General features: G+C 33.4%; 1 protein-coding gene across 2 annotated transcripts in view; it reads right to left on the bottom strand.

Annotated features, from left to right (window-relative positions):
- The window catches only part of LOC145296723 (protein DD3-3-like), an 80,932-nt gene that overhangs the window by 28,561 nt on the left and 34,622 nt on the right, over positions 1-17,749 (bottom strand). Inside the window, exons 6-10 of one of the 2 annotated variants that reach the window (XM_080142728.1) lie at positions 17,710-17,749; positions 17,322-17,499; positions 8,772-8,932; positions 5,720-5,870; positions 2,071-2,175 (exon numbers count right to left, since the gene is read on the bottom strand). The exon at positions 17,710-17,749 is cut by the window's right edge and continues 32 nt beyond it. In XM_080142728.1, the coding sequence (XP_079998854.1) occupies positions 2,071-2,175; positions 5,720-5,870; positions 8,772-8,932; positions 17,322-17,499; positions 17,710-17,749 (635 nt within the window). The remainder of the gene's footprint in view (positions 1-2,070; positions 2,176-5,719; positions 5,871-8,771; positions 8,933-17,321; positions 17,500-17,709) is intronic. The other variant, XM_080142738.1, reaches the window with a different exon arrangement.

The raw sequence follows: 17,749 nt of genomic DNA, 5'->3' as shown, positions 1-17,749 counted from the left end.
TATTTTCGTATTATTTGTATTATTCGGATTATTTGGGCTATTGTTCTCATCATGATGTTATTTTCACAGCGTTTTAGCCGCTGTGACCTCCAACCTGAAACTGTTTTAAAGTTTTGGTGTGTGTGTGGGTGTGTTTTTTTTTTGTTTTGTTTTTTTTTTTGTTTTTATATATATATTTCGTTGATAACAAAATGTATAACAAATAAATGTCACCAAATGCAGGAAAATTAATTTTTTTTAACAAGCTGCATAATTTTAAAGTTCTGAAATCTGAATCTGGGAACTGTTTACTCTTTTGACTCCCAATGTTTTCGTCTGCTAAAGTTTTAATCACGTGATTACGGTGTAGCATCAATAAAATAAACCATTCATTCAAATGTCGCTTGTTATGGATTTAGCTGAATACGATATTAAAAATCATTTTATTGATACTAATGCACTTTAATAACAGTTACCATATTTTTTTTTCAAAACCTTTGTTTTCTAAAACATTATTTTAAGAAAATTAACCACATTGTATTTTCAGAAATTATTTTTCTAAAACATATTCATTTTTTGTCAAAATTTATTTAATATTTAAATAACTTTTGACAAAGAAAGTAGATATATTGCTTTTTTCTAAAAATTATTTTACTAAGAAGAACTATATCTTAAAAATTATTTTAATAAAAGTAGATATATTGTCTTTTTAAAAATATTTTTTAATTAAATTAGCTAAATATTTTTTCAAAAACTATTACAGATATATTTTCTAAAATTATTTTAATAAAAATATATAATTTTTGCGAAATTTAAATAATAGCAAATAATGGTTTTCAAAACATTATTTTAATAAAAATAGAAATATTTTTTCTTTCTAAAATGACTTCAATAAAAGTAGCTATATTAATTTTTAAAATAATTACAATAAAAGAAACCTTTTTTCAAAATTTATTTTAATAAAAGTAGCTATCATTTCTACAAATATTTTAAATAAACGTAGATATATTTTTATTAAAAATTATTTCAACAAAATTAGTTTTTCAAAAAGTATTTTCATAAAAGTAGCCTCATTTTTTCTAAAATTATTTCAGTAAAAGTGGTCATTTTTTTTTTCAAAAATCATTTTAACAGTCTTTTTTCAAAATTTATTTCAGTAAAACTATATTTTTAAATTAGTAGTAAAAGAAGCTACATTTTACTTAAAAAATTGAAACTACCATATTGTTTTATCAAATAATATTTTAATATGAATAACCATATTATTTTTTAAAATTATTTTAATAAAATAAACATATTGGTTTTTTTTTTCAAAATTTATTTCAATAAAAGTAGATATATTGTTTTTCAAAAATTATTTTGCAAAAGTTGACATATTCTTTTAAAAAATTATTTTAATAAAATAGCTAATTTTTTTTTCAAATATAATAAAGTTGTCATATTTTTTGGGGGGGAGGGGGAATCTTTTAATAAAAGTAGCTATTTTTTGCAAAAATAATTTTAATAAAGTAGATATATTATTTTTCAAAAATTATTAACAAAACTCGCTGTACATTTTTTCAGAAGTTATTTTAATAAAACTAGCTATATTTATTTCAAAAAATATTTTTTAAAAAGTAGATATACTGTATCTTTATTCAAAAATTATTTCAATAAAAGTAGATGAATTGGTTTTTTGGGGGGTTTTTTTTCAAAAATAATTCCAATAAAAGAAGCTATATTTTTTCAAAAATTATTTTAATAAAAGTATCCATATATTTTTTCAAAAATGATTTCTATAAAAGCAGATATTTTTTTCCACAAAATTATTTTAATAAAAGTATCCATATATTTTTTTCAAAAATGATTTCTGCAAAAGTAGGTATATATATATTTTTTTTTTAATTATTTTAATTGAAGTATCCATATATTTTTTTTTCAAAAATGATTTCCATAAAAGTAGGTATATATTTTTTTCAAAAATTATTTTAATAAAAGTATCCATATATTTTTTCACAAATGATTTCCATAAAAGTAGGTATATTTTTTCAAAAATTATTTTAATAAAAGTACATATATTTTAGTAACTTTATGCTAATGTATAATACGAACCTTATTCTCAAGATGCAGCGCTGTTCTTTCATTGATGGGAAGTACGGAATTTTCCAATCAAAGCTATTAGTTTGGCCGCTCCTAGTATTTCCAAGATGATTCACTCTAAAAAGAAAAATATACAAAAATAAATATTCAACATAAAACGGATTTGTGTTAATAAACCGAGAACATGTTCAGGAAAGAATGTAGCCCATTTGAGTAATCAGTTAGTATAAAACAAAATTCGTATTAGAATTGTTCACCAGAACCTGTAGCACAATGGTTAAAGGTGCTAATTAACAATCAGCTTTAAGTAACAGGCTTCTGGAGATTGAAGGTTTGGTCATAACTGACGGAACGAGAATAATCTACCTCGATGAATTAAATAAAGCGTTCAGTTAGAAAGACGCACCTGAATAGGTTGGAAATTACAAAATTCATACTAGAATTAGTGTGGCCTGTGGAAATTCCACAGCTGCATTTTTCATATGTAATATATTGCTGCTTTGGCATTCTGTGGACATTCAGTGCAAATAGAGACCCTGCGATATTATTGTAGCCCTTTTGTTAAAGCTGTAAAAGTATTTATCAAAGTAATCTGGTTAATGTAGTGTCAGAATATATCTGGTTATTACGGTTTATCTCCAATATCCTTATAGGAGTCTGTGACATATTTCCATTGTATGGACGTCCAACGCAAACAGAAACCTCACGATATCATTATACCATCTTTAGACAGAACAAATACTACCCTTGGTTCCTAGAAAGAAGACCAAAAAGGTATATTTTAGTTTCACGTATGACCCAGAAGCAACATTTTTTTTTTTTTTTTTTTTTTTTTTACATTGCGTCATCGGTATCGGGAATTACTTATTTAAAAGGTGGATAGAAGGTGATAACCAGGGCTGTGACAACAGAATATTCTTATCATTGTTTTGACTCTCGAGTATATATCTGACACTGTTAGACACAGTTAATCAACCGAGAACCACATCACTCTATATAAAATCATATAAGATATCAACGGATACACACTCGAGAGTCAAAACAATGAAAAGAATATGCTGTTGTCCTAGCCCTTCTGATAATATACTACGAACATTAAATTAGTATATAAATACACTAATTTAATGTTCATAATATGTTATTACCTTCTAGCCTTCTTATTAATATATAGATTCTCCACATGAACCTATAGCGCAATGGTTAAAGGCGTTAATAAACAATCAGGTGGAGTATTGTTGCCACATCTGCATTGGGGCATCTATCACTAGTCTCTCCCTCTTAAACAGGATCCAAAAAGGAGTCTCCCACGCTATCAACCCAGCTCCAACCTCTGTCTCATCACCACACTGCTGCACCCCTGCACTTGTCTTACAAATACTTTAATGGAATGTGCTCTTGTCTGAAATGAATTAAAGTTAAAAAAAAAAAAAAGTAGGTTTCTTGGAGGATGAAGGTTCGATCCTCATAAAGGCGCTTCGGGCCAAGATCAAAATGTAATATCTGTTCTGATACTACACTTCAATTTTTTGTTCTCGATTAGTGGAGGAGAAATCCTTCACGACCGAGACAATTTTTAGTTTTTGTTCCTTCCCCCACGTTAAAAACCGACCTTGGTGTCTAACTCTGCCCTCGTGGGGAGGCAAGTAAACAGGAACAATAATTAACATGGCTGGCAGGATGAGAACACGTTGCACATTAACACAAACTGATTAAAAAATAAGCTGTAACAAAGTTATAATGTGTTAATTCAGTTTATATATGTGCAGATCGAGCAACACGAAGTGACCTTGCTAGTTTTATTATCAAACTTTAGTGGGTTGTTTTACTAGAAGAAATTCTTTTTCTCTTTTTACTATTGAAGCACCACTTATCAATGCCAAAGGCCACTCGAGGATACAGGTTAATGATATAGGATAGTTGTACAGTATAATCAGATCGACACACTGATTCTTGTAAGATCATCAAAGTTAAGCAATGTTGAGCCTGGTCAGTACCAAGTGGTGATTATTTGGGAATATCAGTTGCCGTATGTTTGTGGGAAATGTGACACCTTCCAGAAAGAACTCCAAAAACCTAACGTCGTTATCTCCCCTGATTAGGATGTATATGCGACTGGGGACTGCTTGTGAACTTGATATTGCCATGAAACTTCCTCCTTTAAAGGAAGCTGGTTAAATCCACCTAGTGTTAGTGTCATTTCGATCAGCGGTGGGTGGGTGGGGGGCTAAATGATGAAGAATACTATAGGAGTATCATGATTGATGAAAGGGATGAACTAGGTTTGATTACACATGGATACAGATTATAACAAGTATTTATATGATATAGTGGATTTGAAGATAACTATGTTGTAATCTACAGGCAAGCAGTTCTGTGATAACGTGTTCCATAGATGGGGAAACCCTTGCAAAGAACCTTTCTCCATGGAACTTTCGTTTGATGTTAGGCACATGAAGAAAGAAAGGAAAATGTCTTTCTGTTGTGTTAGAAGAGTTCTTGCTTTGAATGTTTTACGAGGCGGAACCAGGGATGTTTTGAGCATCTACATTTGCCGTTTAATGGATGGATAATTTGCAGGATTTTTACGATTTAATTTATTTATTTTACTATTTACCAAGATTATTAGCATAATTACTCAGTGTTGTTCATGGATAACAAAATAGAAGTGTTAAAATGTGTGTGCAACACCTCTCTCTCTCTCTCTCTCTCTCTCTCTCTCTCTCTCTCTCTATATATATATATATATATATATATATATATATATATATATTAAAAAAAAACTGGACTCTCCCGTTAATTTCGTCGTATGAGATTCTGCTAAAACAACTAAGTTGTTCGGAAATCCACACAGATGATTTGTTTATAATGGTGAAGGCTTTGTGTAGAACCAACCATACTTTTTGGTATAACTGCTAATCTTTGTCATTCCAGCTGAGTACAATAATTCCAACGTAAACAAGTTCTTATTGACCCGTCCTCTTAATCTAATTATACCAAATTTCCACTACTAATAATTACTACACCGTACTCACATTAATCCTTACTCTCGAGTGGCCTTCAGGCCTTGATATGTGATAACCCCTTTGTAAAAGAAAAACTTTTGAAATATATATTTTTTTGAAATATGTATTGGAATGGCTCTATAATAACAAATATACAAAATCTGCATGAATTTAAATATAATGTTTATGCATATTTTACAACCGGGCAACGCCAGGCGGTCTGCTAGTGTGTGTGTGTGTGTGTGTGTGTGTGTGTGTGTGTGTGTGTGTGTGTGTGTGTGTGTTTAATAAATGGTGAGTCCCTGTGGAAAGTGAAAGCTTCCGTTCAGTTTCGAAAAACAGTGGATACCCCCTGTAAGGGTAGCCGTGTATGTAATTATGAGACAAAGGTCGCGCAATCTACAACCCCCACCTCTCCTGAATCGGCACTGCTTGAGTCCAGTGGCAAGGAGAGACCCAAGACTAACTGAAAACAATGCTGAGATAAGCGGAGAGCACATACAGCACCTGGAATTCTTCAATGGTCATCCATTTTAGTATTGACCAAGTTCAACGTTGCTTAACTTCGGTGATCTAACGGGAACTGATGCGTCGACGTGATTACGCTGCATGTCGTGACCCCCATAGTATTAAAAAAAAAAAAATCAGTCAAATCTTACCGTGTATAGGGAGCCGGTTTACAAATGACGTTGGGCAAAGAAACTAAACATTCAAATTTTTCAGGATTCTTTGTATCGGCAGGCAGACCCCAAAAATAGTTGATACCCTGTGATTTTGCAGCCTCCATACATTTTTCTTCAGTGGTGTAGTCTATAATTTAAAAAAATTAAAGAAATTTAGAAAATAATAAACGGATTTAGAAAAGATATTGAAGAATTAAAGAAAAATATAACAGATTTAGAAAAAAAAATCAGATTTAAAACAAGAATAACTCATTTAACAACAAAAAAAAAAGATGGGGATAACAAAGGATTTAGAAAAAATAATTATGGGTTTAGAATAAGAATAATGGATTCAGTCAAAAATAATTATGGATTTAGAAATAAGAATTATGGGTTTTAAAAAAATAATTTCGAGTTTCGTTTTTAGATAAACACGACATCAGTTCAAATTCGGTGGCGATTTTGTTTTACTTCAGCTTCTTTCACATAAAGTAGACACTTTACAGGCGTGCTTTTCTTTAATTTTAGATGCATAATGCTAACTGGATTTTCAATGGAAATGATTTTACATTTAGTGATATATAACGAAAAACCAAAGACCATAAAGCAACTTTTAATGCCAAAAGAGTATTTTTTTTTCTTGTATTCTTCCATGACCATGATCTTTATAAATTGCTGCCTGACCGATTTGTGCTTAGAATAATCTCTATACTGGGCAACTGTGGTGTTTTCAGCAAATCCTCTGATCCGGGTTTGGTCAGATTTCCGATTTGATATCTAATCGGGCAAGATGAGCCTGCATTAAGTCCCATCATTCATTGCCATGTAATACAACGCGGCACTTTGCATTTTGGTTTTTGAGGGCAATATTTTTGTTTTTATTTTTGAAGATTTCCACTCTGAGCAAGGCCAGACAATTCAATAAGTTCTTATAGTTTTTAAAGTATTTTTCCGGAAACATTAAAGTTTTGCATAACTTTTTGGTCAAAGGAAAGCAAACACTAATAAATTTACCCACTAACACAAAATAAAACATTAATTATCTGAACATTTTCTAAATCAAAATAATCTTTTTTTTAGTTTTATACAATAATCAGAACTTCAAAATAAATTACAACAGGAAGTTTTTACATTTTTTCCTGAAATGAATGTGTGGGAGTTGAAAACTCTCGCCCTTTAACTCAGGAGAGCGACCTAGCTACGTCACTTCCTGTTTCTTATATTTCACCCTCTTTTCCGCTGAACGCTCGACCAGTCAAGATGTGACAAACACCACTCCGGTGGAGCCATAAGCCACCACCGCGTTCCTGACTAGCCAGTCAACTGCAAGTAACGTTACTAATCTCACTGAACTCTTATTCCTTCTATCATTCTTTCCTGTATATTTATGCAATAAATTACATTTGTTTCGTTGATATATAACGGTATATTTTCGTCTTCATTATGCGACCTTTCATCTTTTCAATTCCTCTACCATTAAATACATCCACCATTATATACACACATGGGAACGGGGTCGTCTAACACACTGCAGAGCGTCCTGTCCCCAACAGTCTGGTGACCCCGACGTGATCTTTTTCAAACTGGTCATTATATGAAAATTGAAAGACTTTTTTCAAACAAACTTTTTAATGAACAGACTCTCTAAAAAAAAAAGAAATTCTAAAATAAATGTAAGTTGTCATTATATGAAAATATATGAGCTTTAAAAAAAAAGCAAAACGAACTATTTTTTTACACAATTAACTTTTGGTAATAAATAAAAATAATCAGTCAATTTGCAGTTTGCTTACAACTTAACATTCACCTTTAAAATAATGATTTTTCTAGGTTTTCAGGCCTGTTGAAAACGAATATCACATTAAAAACTGGGGTAGGCAAACAGTTTTCCTGATATTAAGAACTTTATAATACAATGTAATCCCTACTGTTTTCACTGGTCGTCATGTTTGTTTCATTCAAGTTTTATGCACACACGTGCAAAAATTGAATGCACACTTAGGCGAACAAACATGGCCACCAGCGGAAACAGTGGGGATTACATTGGATTATAAAGGTCTTAATATAAGAGAAACTGTTTGCCTATCCCAGTTTTAAATGTGATATTCGTTTTCAGCATACCTGAATATCTATAAAAGTCGTTACACTAAAGGTGAGTGTTGAGTTGGGAATAAACTGCAAATTGACCATATAATCATAAAATTTATAGTTTTGAACAGTCATTACTGGAAAAATTTTCAGAAGTTCTTGAATTGTCTCTCCCTTTTCCGAATGGAAGTCTTCAAAAAATAAAAACAAAAAAATTGTCCTCAAAAAGCTAAAATGTGCAAGTGCCCGTGATGCTCTATACACAGCTTACACTGGATGTAGAGAAGAACAGCCTGTGATGCTTTTAGAGGCAACAGTTCATGAAATTCACCGATTCTATCTTGGGTCCACATTCACCGGCTAAGTTTGGCTTATCTCGGTGGTTCCCAACCTATTTTGAGCCATGCCCCACCTAGGCATTTCTAAAATCCTGATGCCTCCCCTTTGTGATATTTAATTTTTGTTATTAAAAATCCCTCTTGTTATTCAGTGAAGTAAGCTTAAAAGGACATTAACTTGTATCAAAGCAAGGTTCCAAATAACATGGCATCAATGAAAGAGAAAAAATTTAAAACGAAAGGACATTTAAATAAATAAAGTTTTAAATTTAAAACCTATAATTACACATACACGGCCGGACGCTCCCCTTAATACAAAGATTCACTATGAAACAATTCACTACTACTACTACTATTATTATTATTATTGTTGTTGTTGTTGTTGTTGTTGTTGTTGTTGTAGTAGTAGTAGTAGTAGTAGTAGTAGTAGTAGTAGTAGTAGTAGTAGTGGAAAAAATAACTCATTCTCAAATTGCCCTATAGTCTTTGGTATAGTAAGCCCAAGGGTGCACGTCCTGCCCATGCCCCACCAAAATATTGCCATGCGCCCCACGTTGGGAATGAATGGCTTATCTCTAAAGTAGCAGAAAGAATTCTACTTCTAAATAAATTAAACTACTTACCTGGCGCTCTCTCCAAGAAATTATGGAAAGCCTGCCATGTCCCTTTGTTTTCCTCACATTTTGTTTTGTTGTTCCATTTGGAGAGACGGGTAAATTTATTCCCGACTTTTTCGATGCACTCTCCATATGATCTTTTGTTGAAGCTCTGATTATAATATGTTCTGCAACATAGAAAATAAAATGTCCTCGATTTCATTGATTGGAATAGCTTAATAGACAAAAGTTACGTAACAAACAAACAAAAATATTTTGTGATTCAGAAAGGACTTAATGATAAACAACTTTCATGGGAACGCAGCAGTGATTAAAAGAAGTGGAGTGTACTGAAAATCGGGAGGGGGGGATTGTTGTTACTAAAATCCCCCAAAAACATCACCTACTTGTGCTAGTGACTCGGATAAAGAGACGCTGGTGCATATTTAGAATTAAACCCAGTTAAAAAAAAAAAACTATATAGCAGAAAAATTTTAATGGCATATGTACCCGTCATGAAATGAATATGTCATATTCCAAAAATCTCTTAAATTGATCAATTTTTTTAAAATAAGCGTTTTACGATTTTAATATGAAATTATAGCCATTACAAGGCTGATTTTGATCTCGATAGTTCGAATTGAGTTACCTCCTTTTATTTATTAAACATATCAGATCAAAATAGCACCTCGCTTTATCATAAGTTTTGATTTTCATAGTTAAATATTTTTTGACACAACTACTTAATCAGTTTATGTGATTTTTTAAATATGACGTCTTCTTAATATGACTAGTACATGCATCATAAAGTCTTTTTAAAAGATTTTTCTACATTTTTATTTTGAAAATAGGTTTAATTTTAAATAAGAACAGAGATGTTATGTTGATGTCTTTAAGAAACTTCTTGAATTGCCTCCCCCTCCTCCGAGTGGAAGTCTTCAATAATAATAAACACATTTGTAACAAACTTGTAAAACAATGGAAAGTTTTACTTGTTAAATTCAAGGGAGAAATGCTATGGGAGTAAATGTCACTAAAATAAAAGTGTTAATAAATAGTTGTTGGAAATCGACCAGAAAAAGGGAAGTTCCTATGTTTTTCCAGTTTGTGCTACTTGGTTTTCGGATTTGCGTTACAATCCACAGATACGAAAAAGTTGTCAAAAAACAAAAATATAACAAATAAATGTAATCAAAGGCAAGATAAGTTACTTTTCTACCTAATTGAATAAGCTTTTAGTGTTTTTATTTAATCCCTATATATATATATATATATATATATATATATATATATATATATATATAGATATATATATATAAAATAGACGCAGTTTTTCTCCTCTGGATCAAATTACTGTTGGTTTGCAGGACCACATGCCGCATACAAATTTATTATGTCTAAACTATTATCAGCCATCTTCTCTAATTGCCATCAAATATTTATTCGTTATATTAAAACCCTATATTGCACCCTAGGAGAGGCATCATGACTATTGCCATCATCTACAGAAGAAACAGTTCTGATTTTTCCCTCTCTTTCTACAGTACTCTTCCTATCATCAGTCTACACCCAGAAAATATATACACATTCTTACTATGCCCGCCAGTCACCCTTTTTTAACTGGATTATCAACTCCTATACAAAGCATTGACTTTTCATTTCCCTTACACAGAATAATGATTCTCCCTTACCCATTTCCATCCCTTCTCATTGGTTGCTGCCTCTCAACCAGCTTATTCGAGAATATATAGCTTATTGAATAAATAAACACATTAGATCTTAAAAAAAACATGCCCAATAAACAGCCGGTTTCTTTTCTGATTCATTTTCCTTCTCCCCACAATATTAATTACCTTATTCTATTGTTGTCATTACAACTTAATGTTTTATGAAAATTAAAACAAAGACACAATTACGATAATGATAATGTTTGGCGAGGAGGAACCACATAGTGGAGCTCAGACGAGCCCTTGCCATGAAAATAATGATAAAGCAGAGACAGGCTTGCAATGTCTCTTCTGTGAGAAAGAGGTTGCAGGGAAGAGAAAAAGGCATTCCCCACTAGGCTACTAAGTCTATTTTGAACTCTATCAAGGCATGAGTCCTTTCTAGCAGCTCCTGTGTGGCAACAATACCCCATCCTTGGACATACCTGGCTCTTATATAGGCAGAGAATTGCATCAGCAGGTAGATATCTACTGGATCGATAGAAGGACCCCACCATTTTTCCAGCGACATTGGCAATGGATTTGATGTACGTGTTCCATTTCAGATCAGGAGTAGAAGGTTAATTTCTTTTTTACTGTTTTATTTTTCTTGACCGACGCACACCCTATAACTAAAAGTGGATCTTAAAGGTCAACATGGATATCTTGCTTGATGTAAACAAATTCAGGTGTGGTTCATAGTATTTGCGCGTGTGGATCATGACAATGATTATCGAGATTAAATTTTGGGCAGATATTTTGACAACCCGCCACCCCTCTCCACAAAACGAGGTGTCTATTCCGAAAACCGTTCTTAACTGGAGTAGGTTGGGGGTGTCCATTCCAAAAGCCATTCTTACCATGAGTATGTTGGGAGTGTCTATTCCAAAAGCCGTTTTTAACATGAGGAGGTTGGAGTTTGGGGGTTTGGCAATACCAATAACAGCCATACTTAAACTTTTTACGAGAGGAGGGGCATGTTTCCACCGGGCAACGCCAGTTAACGGGTTCTGCTAGTGTAAAATGTTTATTCGGTGAGAAAAACAAATAATATTGAGTACTAATGGAGAACAAGAAAAATAGCCACAATGTATCTTTACATCTTTGAAGTCTCGATAATCACTTCAAAATAAGAAATAAAACAAAATGGTGGTAAAAACCCACCCAATAAATATCACGGTAACATTTATTGGGTGGGTTTCTACCGCCATTTTGTTTTATTTCTTATTTTGAAGTCTTTTTCGAGACTTCAAAGATATTACAGCCATTTTCGAAATGATTTGCTGAGATTTTATTATTTCCTTTGGCCAGTGTAACGCAAAATATTCCTCTGTAAAAATTCTTTTTTTTACTATAAGAGAGAAAGACTATTTTTTCTGATAAATTTCTGTACAAAACATATCTATGAACACTGCTAGAGATATAAATTTGCAAAAGATGGGTTCAGCCGTTTCGGAATCTATAAGGAAGAACTCACACACACACACAGTGACTGCTATATAACAGTGGAGATAGAGATAGATTTATTTGAAAAATATTTGCTCTATGACTTTGTTGTAACAAACATATTAACACACTATTTAATTGGAATTCATTATTGAGATGAGCATTATTATTATTAGAGAGAAAAAGATAAAGACATATATTCTTTTTTTTTTTTTCTTTTTTTTCTTTTTGGTTAGAAAAGATCACAATATATGTAATCTTACTTTCTATTTTGCCACTGACAACTCATTGAATTTTTTTAATTAATCTCAATATAATGCATTTAAGAAGTCTTCGGCGTATTTCAACTCCTTATTTCTGCTGAACTATGGAAGGTAGTAAGATGAAACTGTATTCATTAATTGCTTTCATATGTTCAGTGTGTAGCCATCTTCTACCTTCATTTCCAAGATTCTCATTACAACTCTGAAACTACCTTGTCAACCCTTCTCATATATTATTTAATTAGAATTCATTATTGAGATGAGTATTATTTATTAATTTATTTATTGTGGACTATTATCCTCATCTTTCTTAGTTGTTGTTTCACGACGTTTCGGCCAACTATTCTTCTCGCCTTTGACTTCGGGGCCCATGGCACAGTGGATAGAGACATTGAATCTGTACGGTTCCAGGTGAGAATTGTCTGAAGATAGCGGTTTCAATTTTACCCAAAGCCGGCCAGTGGCTTACTTGGCCAAAACGTGGTGAGACGACAGTAACTATGGATGACAGTAATTACTGAGAATGCAGTTAGGAGATTCGGAGTTCCTATCCCGTCGCGGTTACCACCTGACGAAGGCCAGAGGAATAGTTGGCTGAAACGTCGTGAAACAACAAGTAAGAAAGATGAAGATAATAGTCTGCAATGAAATAAATTAGTTCATATTAACACACATTACCCGATTTATTAAAAAAAGATGGCAGATGTAGCATTTGTAAAGGAAAGAACTTCATACAACACTTTTTGATTTCCATTGATTGTTTTAATTATTTTAGAAATTATCAAAAGTAACATATGAGCAAGAATAAATATAAATCACTCAATAAATGAGTAGAAATTACTTAGTTTCTTGACTTTCTTTCAAAAGCATCCAATGCGCCATTTGTAAGCATCCAATGCACCATTTATGGTGCATGCACCACAGCTTGGCCAACTCTGATATATATATATATATATATATATATATATATATATATATATATATATATACAGGGTGATCCAAAAAAAAACACAAAAACAAAAGCTAAATCGAGGCCATCTAGAACATATGCTGTAGAACGGAGAACAAAGACTCTTGTGGTTTGATGTGATGTTTTGAATATAATAAACTAGTTATGACCAAAGTTTCATTTCATTCGGACAAAACACTAAGAAACGGGGCCTAATTAGAAATGGGGGCCGTTTTCTTTTTTTTTTTTTTTTTTTTTTGAGTCATCCTGTATATACCAACAATAATAATTGCACATCTCGGCAGCAGCTGCTAGAAAGACTTTATCCTGCCTTGATAGAGTTCAAAATAGACTGATGCCCTTTTCTCTTTTCTACAACCTCTTTCCCACAGTAGAGATGCAGCAGCCTGTCTCTGCTTAACCATTATTTTCATGGCAAGTGCTCACCCGAGATCCAATTTATAGTTCTCTCTTGCCTGACTTTCATGAAAAACACTAGTCTAGCTGAAACTACTATCAATAATTTCCTCCACTCTTTATCTGTGCCTAAACCTAAATGTAGATTACATGAACAAAGCTTCTTTCTTAGAACTGCACGCCTGTAGAGCTCTCTCCTGTTTCCCTGCTTTCTAGCTGACTACAATATGGTCATCTTCAAGTCCAAGGTGAACAAATTCTTGATGAGCTGTCCCCTAAAGTAATCCAATTTACCAAATTTCCACTACTGACGATTACTATATTGTCCCATTGACTACAGTACACTCATTAACGCTTATCCTCGAGTAAGCCCGGGCCTTAATAAGTCGTGACTCCTATGTGAAAATATATATGCATATATATAATGTATATATGTCCTCTCTTTTGATCAGATCACATTTCACATTGGAGTATATTGCATTGAAGTACTTGTACGAGAGTCGTTCCAAAAGTAAAGCCTCATATTTTTTTACTCAAAAAGTTGAAGAACTACGAAGGCAGGAGTAGGACCATTAAAATGAGTGACCTCTTGTGCTCCAGAATTTATTTTCCTACATAGTCAACACCATTCTCGATGCACTTTTGACAGTGATAAACGTTTCGGAGCCATTAACTTTCCATTAACTTTCCATTAAGATGCCATAATTTATATATTTTTTTTAATCTGTTCAAATTAAAAATCCCCGCATGATTCTTGTTTACTCTGTATGTTTCAGTTATTTTATGGATCCATCATTGCATGTAGTGATTTCAATTGGAGTTGAAGGAAAATTCCAATGCTGTCTTTATATTCTGTGAAAAATTTAGCCCTATTGAAACTTGTTTGAATGTTTTCGTGACAGGTCGATATCTATAACACTCAAACATTAAATTTTCCATATAGAAAACTAGCCTGGGTGTCGGCGTTGCTTGGGTGTTTGGAGATGTGTGTTGAACAACAACAAGAAAAAAAGTGGCAGTAGGCAAGCAGGCTTGAACCCGTACCGCGAAGGAGGAAAAGAATGTGAAAAAAAAAAAAAAAAACGTGAGGTTTTTGCTGTTGCACCCATCGCCAAACCGGAAGTGACGTAAGTTTAAATTAAGGCTAGTCAACCGAAAAGAGGGGATGACTTTCGAAAATATCGGCAAAAAAAGCGACCCCTCCCTGTAGAAAAGTACCCAGTTGAGGTTGAAGGAATTAATGTTTTCGATATTTGTCTTCCGAAGGGTGGAGCTACAAAACGATACCAATCTCGTGAAAATCCGTCGCCTCTGTTGAAATTTTTAGGAAGAGATGATGATGATGATGATTGCAGCGTCTTGTCAGACGAGTGCCATTCCCTCAGGTACTAAAAGTCCATGAGCCGAAAATGACTTTAGTCCTGCCGGCAAAATTCACACGCACAAGCAGACATGATACTGAAGACGGTCACTGGTATATATACATATATATACATGCACGCATGCATACATATATACACATACATACACATACGCACATACAAATAACCCACATATATGCATACATACATACACATTACATATATGCATACATAGACATACTTATACATACATAAACATACACAAGACGGTCATTGGGGTACATACATATATATATATATAAACGCAAATATACATACCTACACATACACACATATATATCGACATACACCATGATTAATACACATACATACGTATACAGACACACATGCATACATACAGATATACATACATACATATATACAAATACACACACATATACATACATATACCCATACGTACACATATGCACATACATACATAAATACACTTACCTACATATACATATACGTACATAAATATGCACTCATACACATATACATACATGCTCATACATACATGCACATATATATGCATACATATACATGCATACATCTACCAACATACACACATGCATAAATACACATACACACACCTATATACATACATGAACATACATGCATATATATACATACATACACACACAAACATATATACACATACATATATACATACATATACACATAGATATACATACATATACATAAACATACATACACCTATACATAGATACATATAATGATGGCAGATCAATTATTACATGCTTCCAGCATTTCAGACCCACACGCGTGACAACTTTTCCATCACAATAGGACCATTTTATTTTTATAGACAAATGCCTGAGGGCGTATCTGTACCTGATGGTGTTACAGAGTTTTAGTTTTGTACGACATACGACAGCTAAATCTCTCTCTCGGTTCAAAATGTTGACATCCAGCAACAAGCAAGAGCAAGATAGCCAGCAACAAGTCAAACTGCAGACCAGCTTAATGAGGGTACTGGTCTCCCTCTTTATGTTTTTTAACTCAGAGATTTGCTTCTCCTAGAGGGGTTGCCTTCACCACGGCTTACGGGAGCCCCCTCCACCCCGCATACACATGGAAATAAACACATGCGTACATACAGATGTATGCCAACATACGTATGCATGTGCACACACATACAAACATAATCACATAGAGGCACACATATACACACACATGCATATACATACGTACACACACATATACATGCAAAATACACATGAATAAATAGTCCAAAAGTCATAAATAGTAAGTGATTAGTGACTGGACCGTTTTTGTCCCTTTTCCTCCCTGCATGGATTTTTTCTTTTCTTTTTTTTTTTTAAATAAAGTTTGTTTCAGACTCATTCTTCTACATTCTAAACTCGTACATAATTTTCCAAACAAATCAACGTACGAACCGACGAGAACACAGTCCAACTGAAAATGATTTTAAGACGCTTGGATTTTTTTTTTTTTTTAAATAAAGTTTGTTTTAGACTCATTCTTCTGCAACACATGACAATAATATAAACAAACTCGTACATAATTTTCCAAACAAATCAACGTATGAACCGACGAAGAGATATATACATACATACATACATACATACATACATACATACATACATACATACATACATGAATGATGGTAGCAACTCGAGTATTGTCATTACTTAATATATCTCTGGCTCAAATGATGCAAACATGAGCACAACTAGCAGCACGTGCCAGACGGTCACCTCTATGAACCTTTTATAGTCCAGCACATCCACTGATGACCAGGTCCAAGCTGTAGTGCCCTGAACACCTACCAGGCCAGACCCTGGAAGTTCTAGAGCTTTTATTGCAATTCACACCCATATCTGCATCAGTCGTCATTGAATGTCCGTTTGCAGTTTCAGGCTACAGCCAGCCTTTTTATTATCGAGATACACACTGATTGCAAAGTGTGTATTCCATTGCATATCAAGTAATGCCTGTGCTTGAAGCTTTTTATAGTGAGGAAAGACTTTGCACTGAGACAATCCCACTCCCTAAACAACTGTCACATTGAACCAAAAACAAGAGCAAGTCAACATCATTGGAAGCAGCAGTCACCACAGGTTTTATATCAGGGTTTTCCTAGAGAAGTTGCTTTCATCACGGCTTACGGGAGCCCTCTCCACCCACCATGCCATTTGATCCATGACTGGGACCAAGGTTGCTGAGCACCAGAGCATACTCCACACGCTGGTGGATTTGTCTAGGAGAAGCACAATATGACACTAAGACATCTGTGTGCTTTTAACACACGTCCACACCAGACCTTGTCATACATACATATATATGTACATACATTTAAACAGACAGATGAGATTTATAGTATAGAAGATTGTAGGATGAATAATACATACTGACAGTCTTTGGCTGTTTCTGACAGAACAGCAATATCAATCCAAGGTGTTGGATGCCAATACGGGTAGTAATCGCGTTCTTCTGCGCACTCATAGCCGCTCCTTTTACCATTTCTATTTTGGCGAGTTTTAGTGGCTGATTTATCTCCCCTAATCCTCTGGTCAGCCAGGAACAAATCTAGAAAAAAAAAAAACGAGAATCAACATCTTGAATTCATTACTTAACTAGTAATTTCATAATGGTAAAATTAAAAAGAATAATGATAATGATGCAATAAAATGATTGCATAATGCGTGTACCAAAGTGAGCGCTCAGAGCCGGAAACCTTGTGCCAGGCTGGTGCAGGTGCAAAAAACAAAAACAAAAACAAAACCATACGAAATTGACCTTTTCTACAGGATATGGACTTGCATCGCTTTCGATTTCG

This window comes from Euprymna scolopes, chromosome 2 (genome assembly GCF_053919585.1).
Source record: "Euprymna scolopes isolate OS-2025 chromosome 2, ASM5391958v1, whole genome shotgun sequence".
NCBI classification, from domain to species: domain Eukaryota; kingdom Metazoa; phylum Mollusca; class Cephalopoda; order Sepiida; family Sepiolidae; genus Euprymna; species Euprymna scolopes.
The sequence above is the reverse complement of the archived record's forward strand: the minus strand, read 5'-3'. Positions and strand labels throughout refer to the sequence as shown.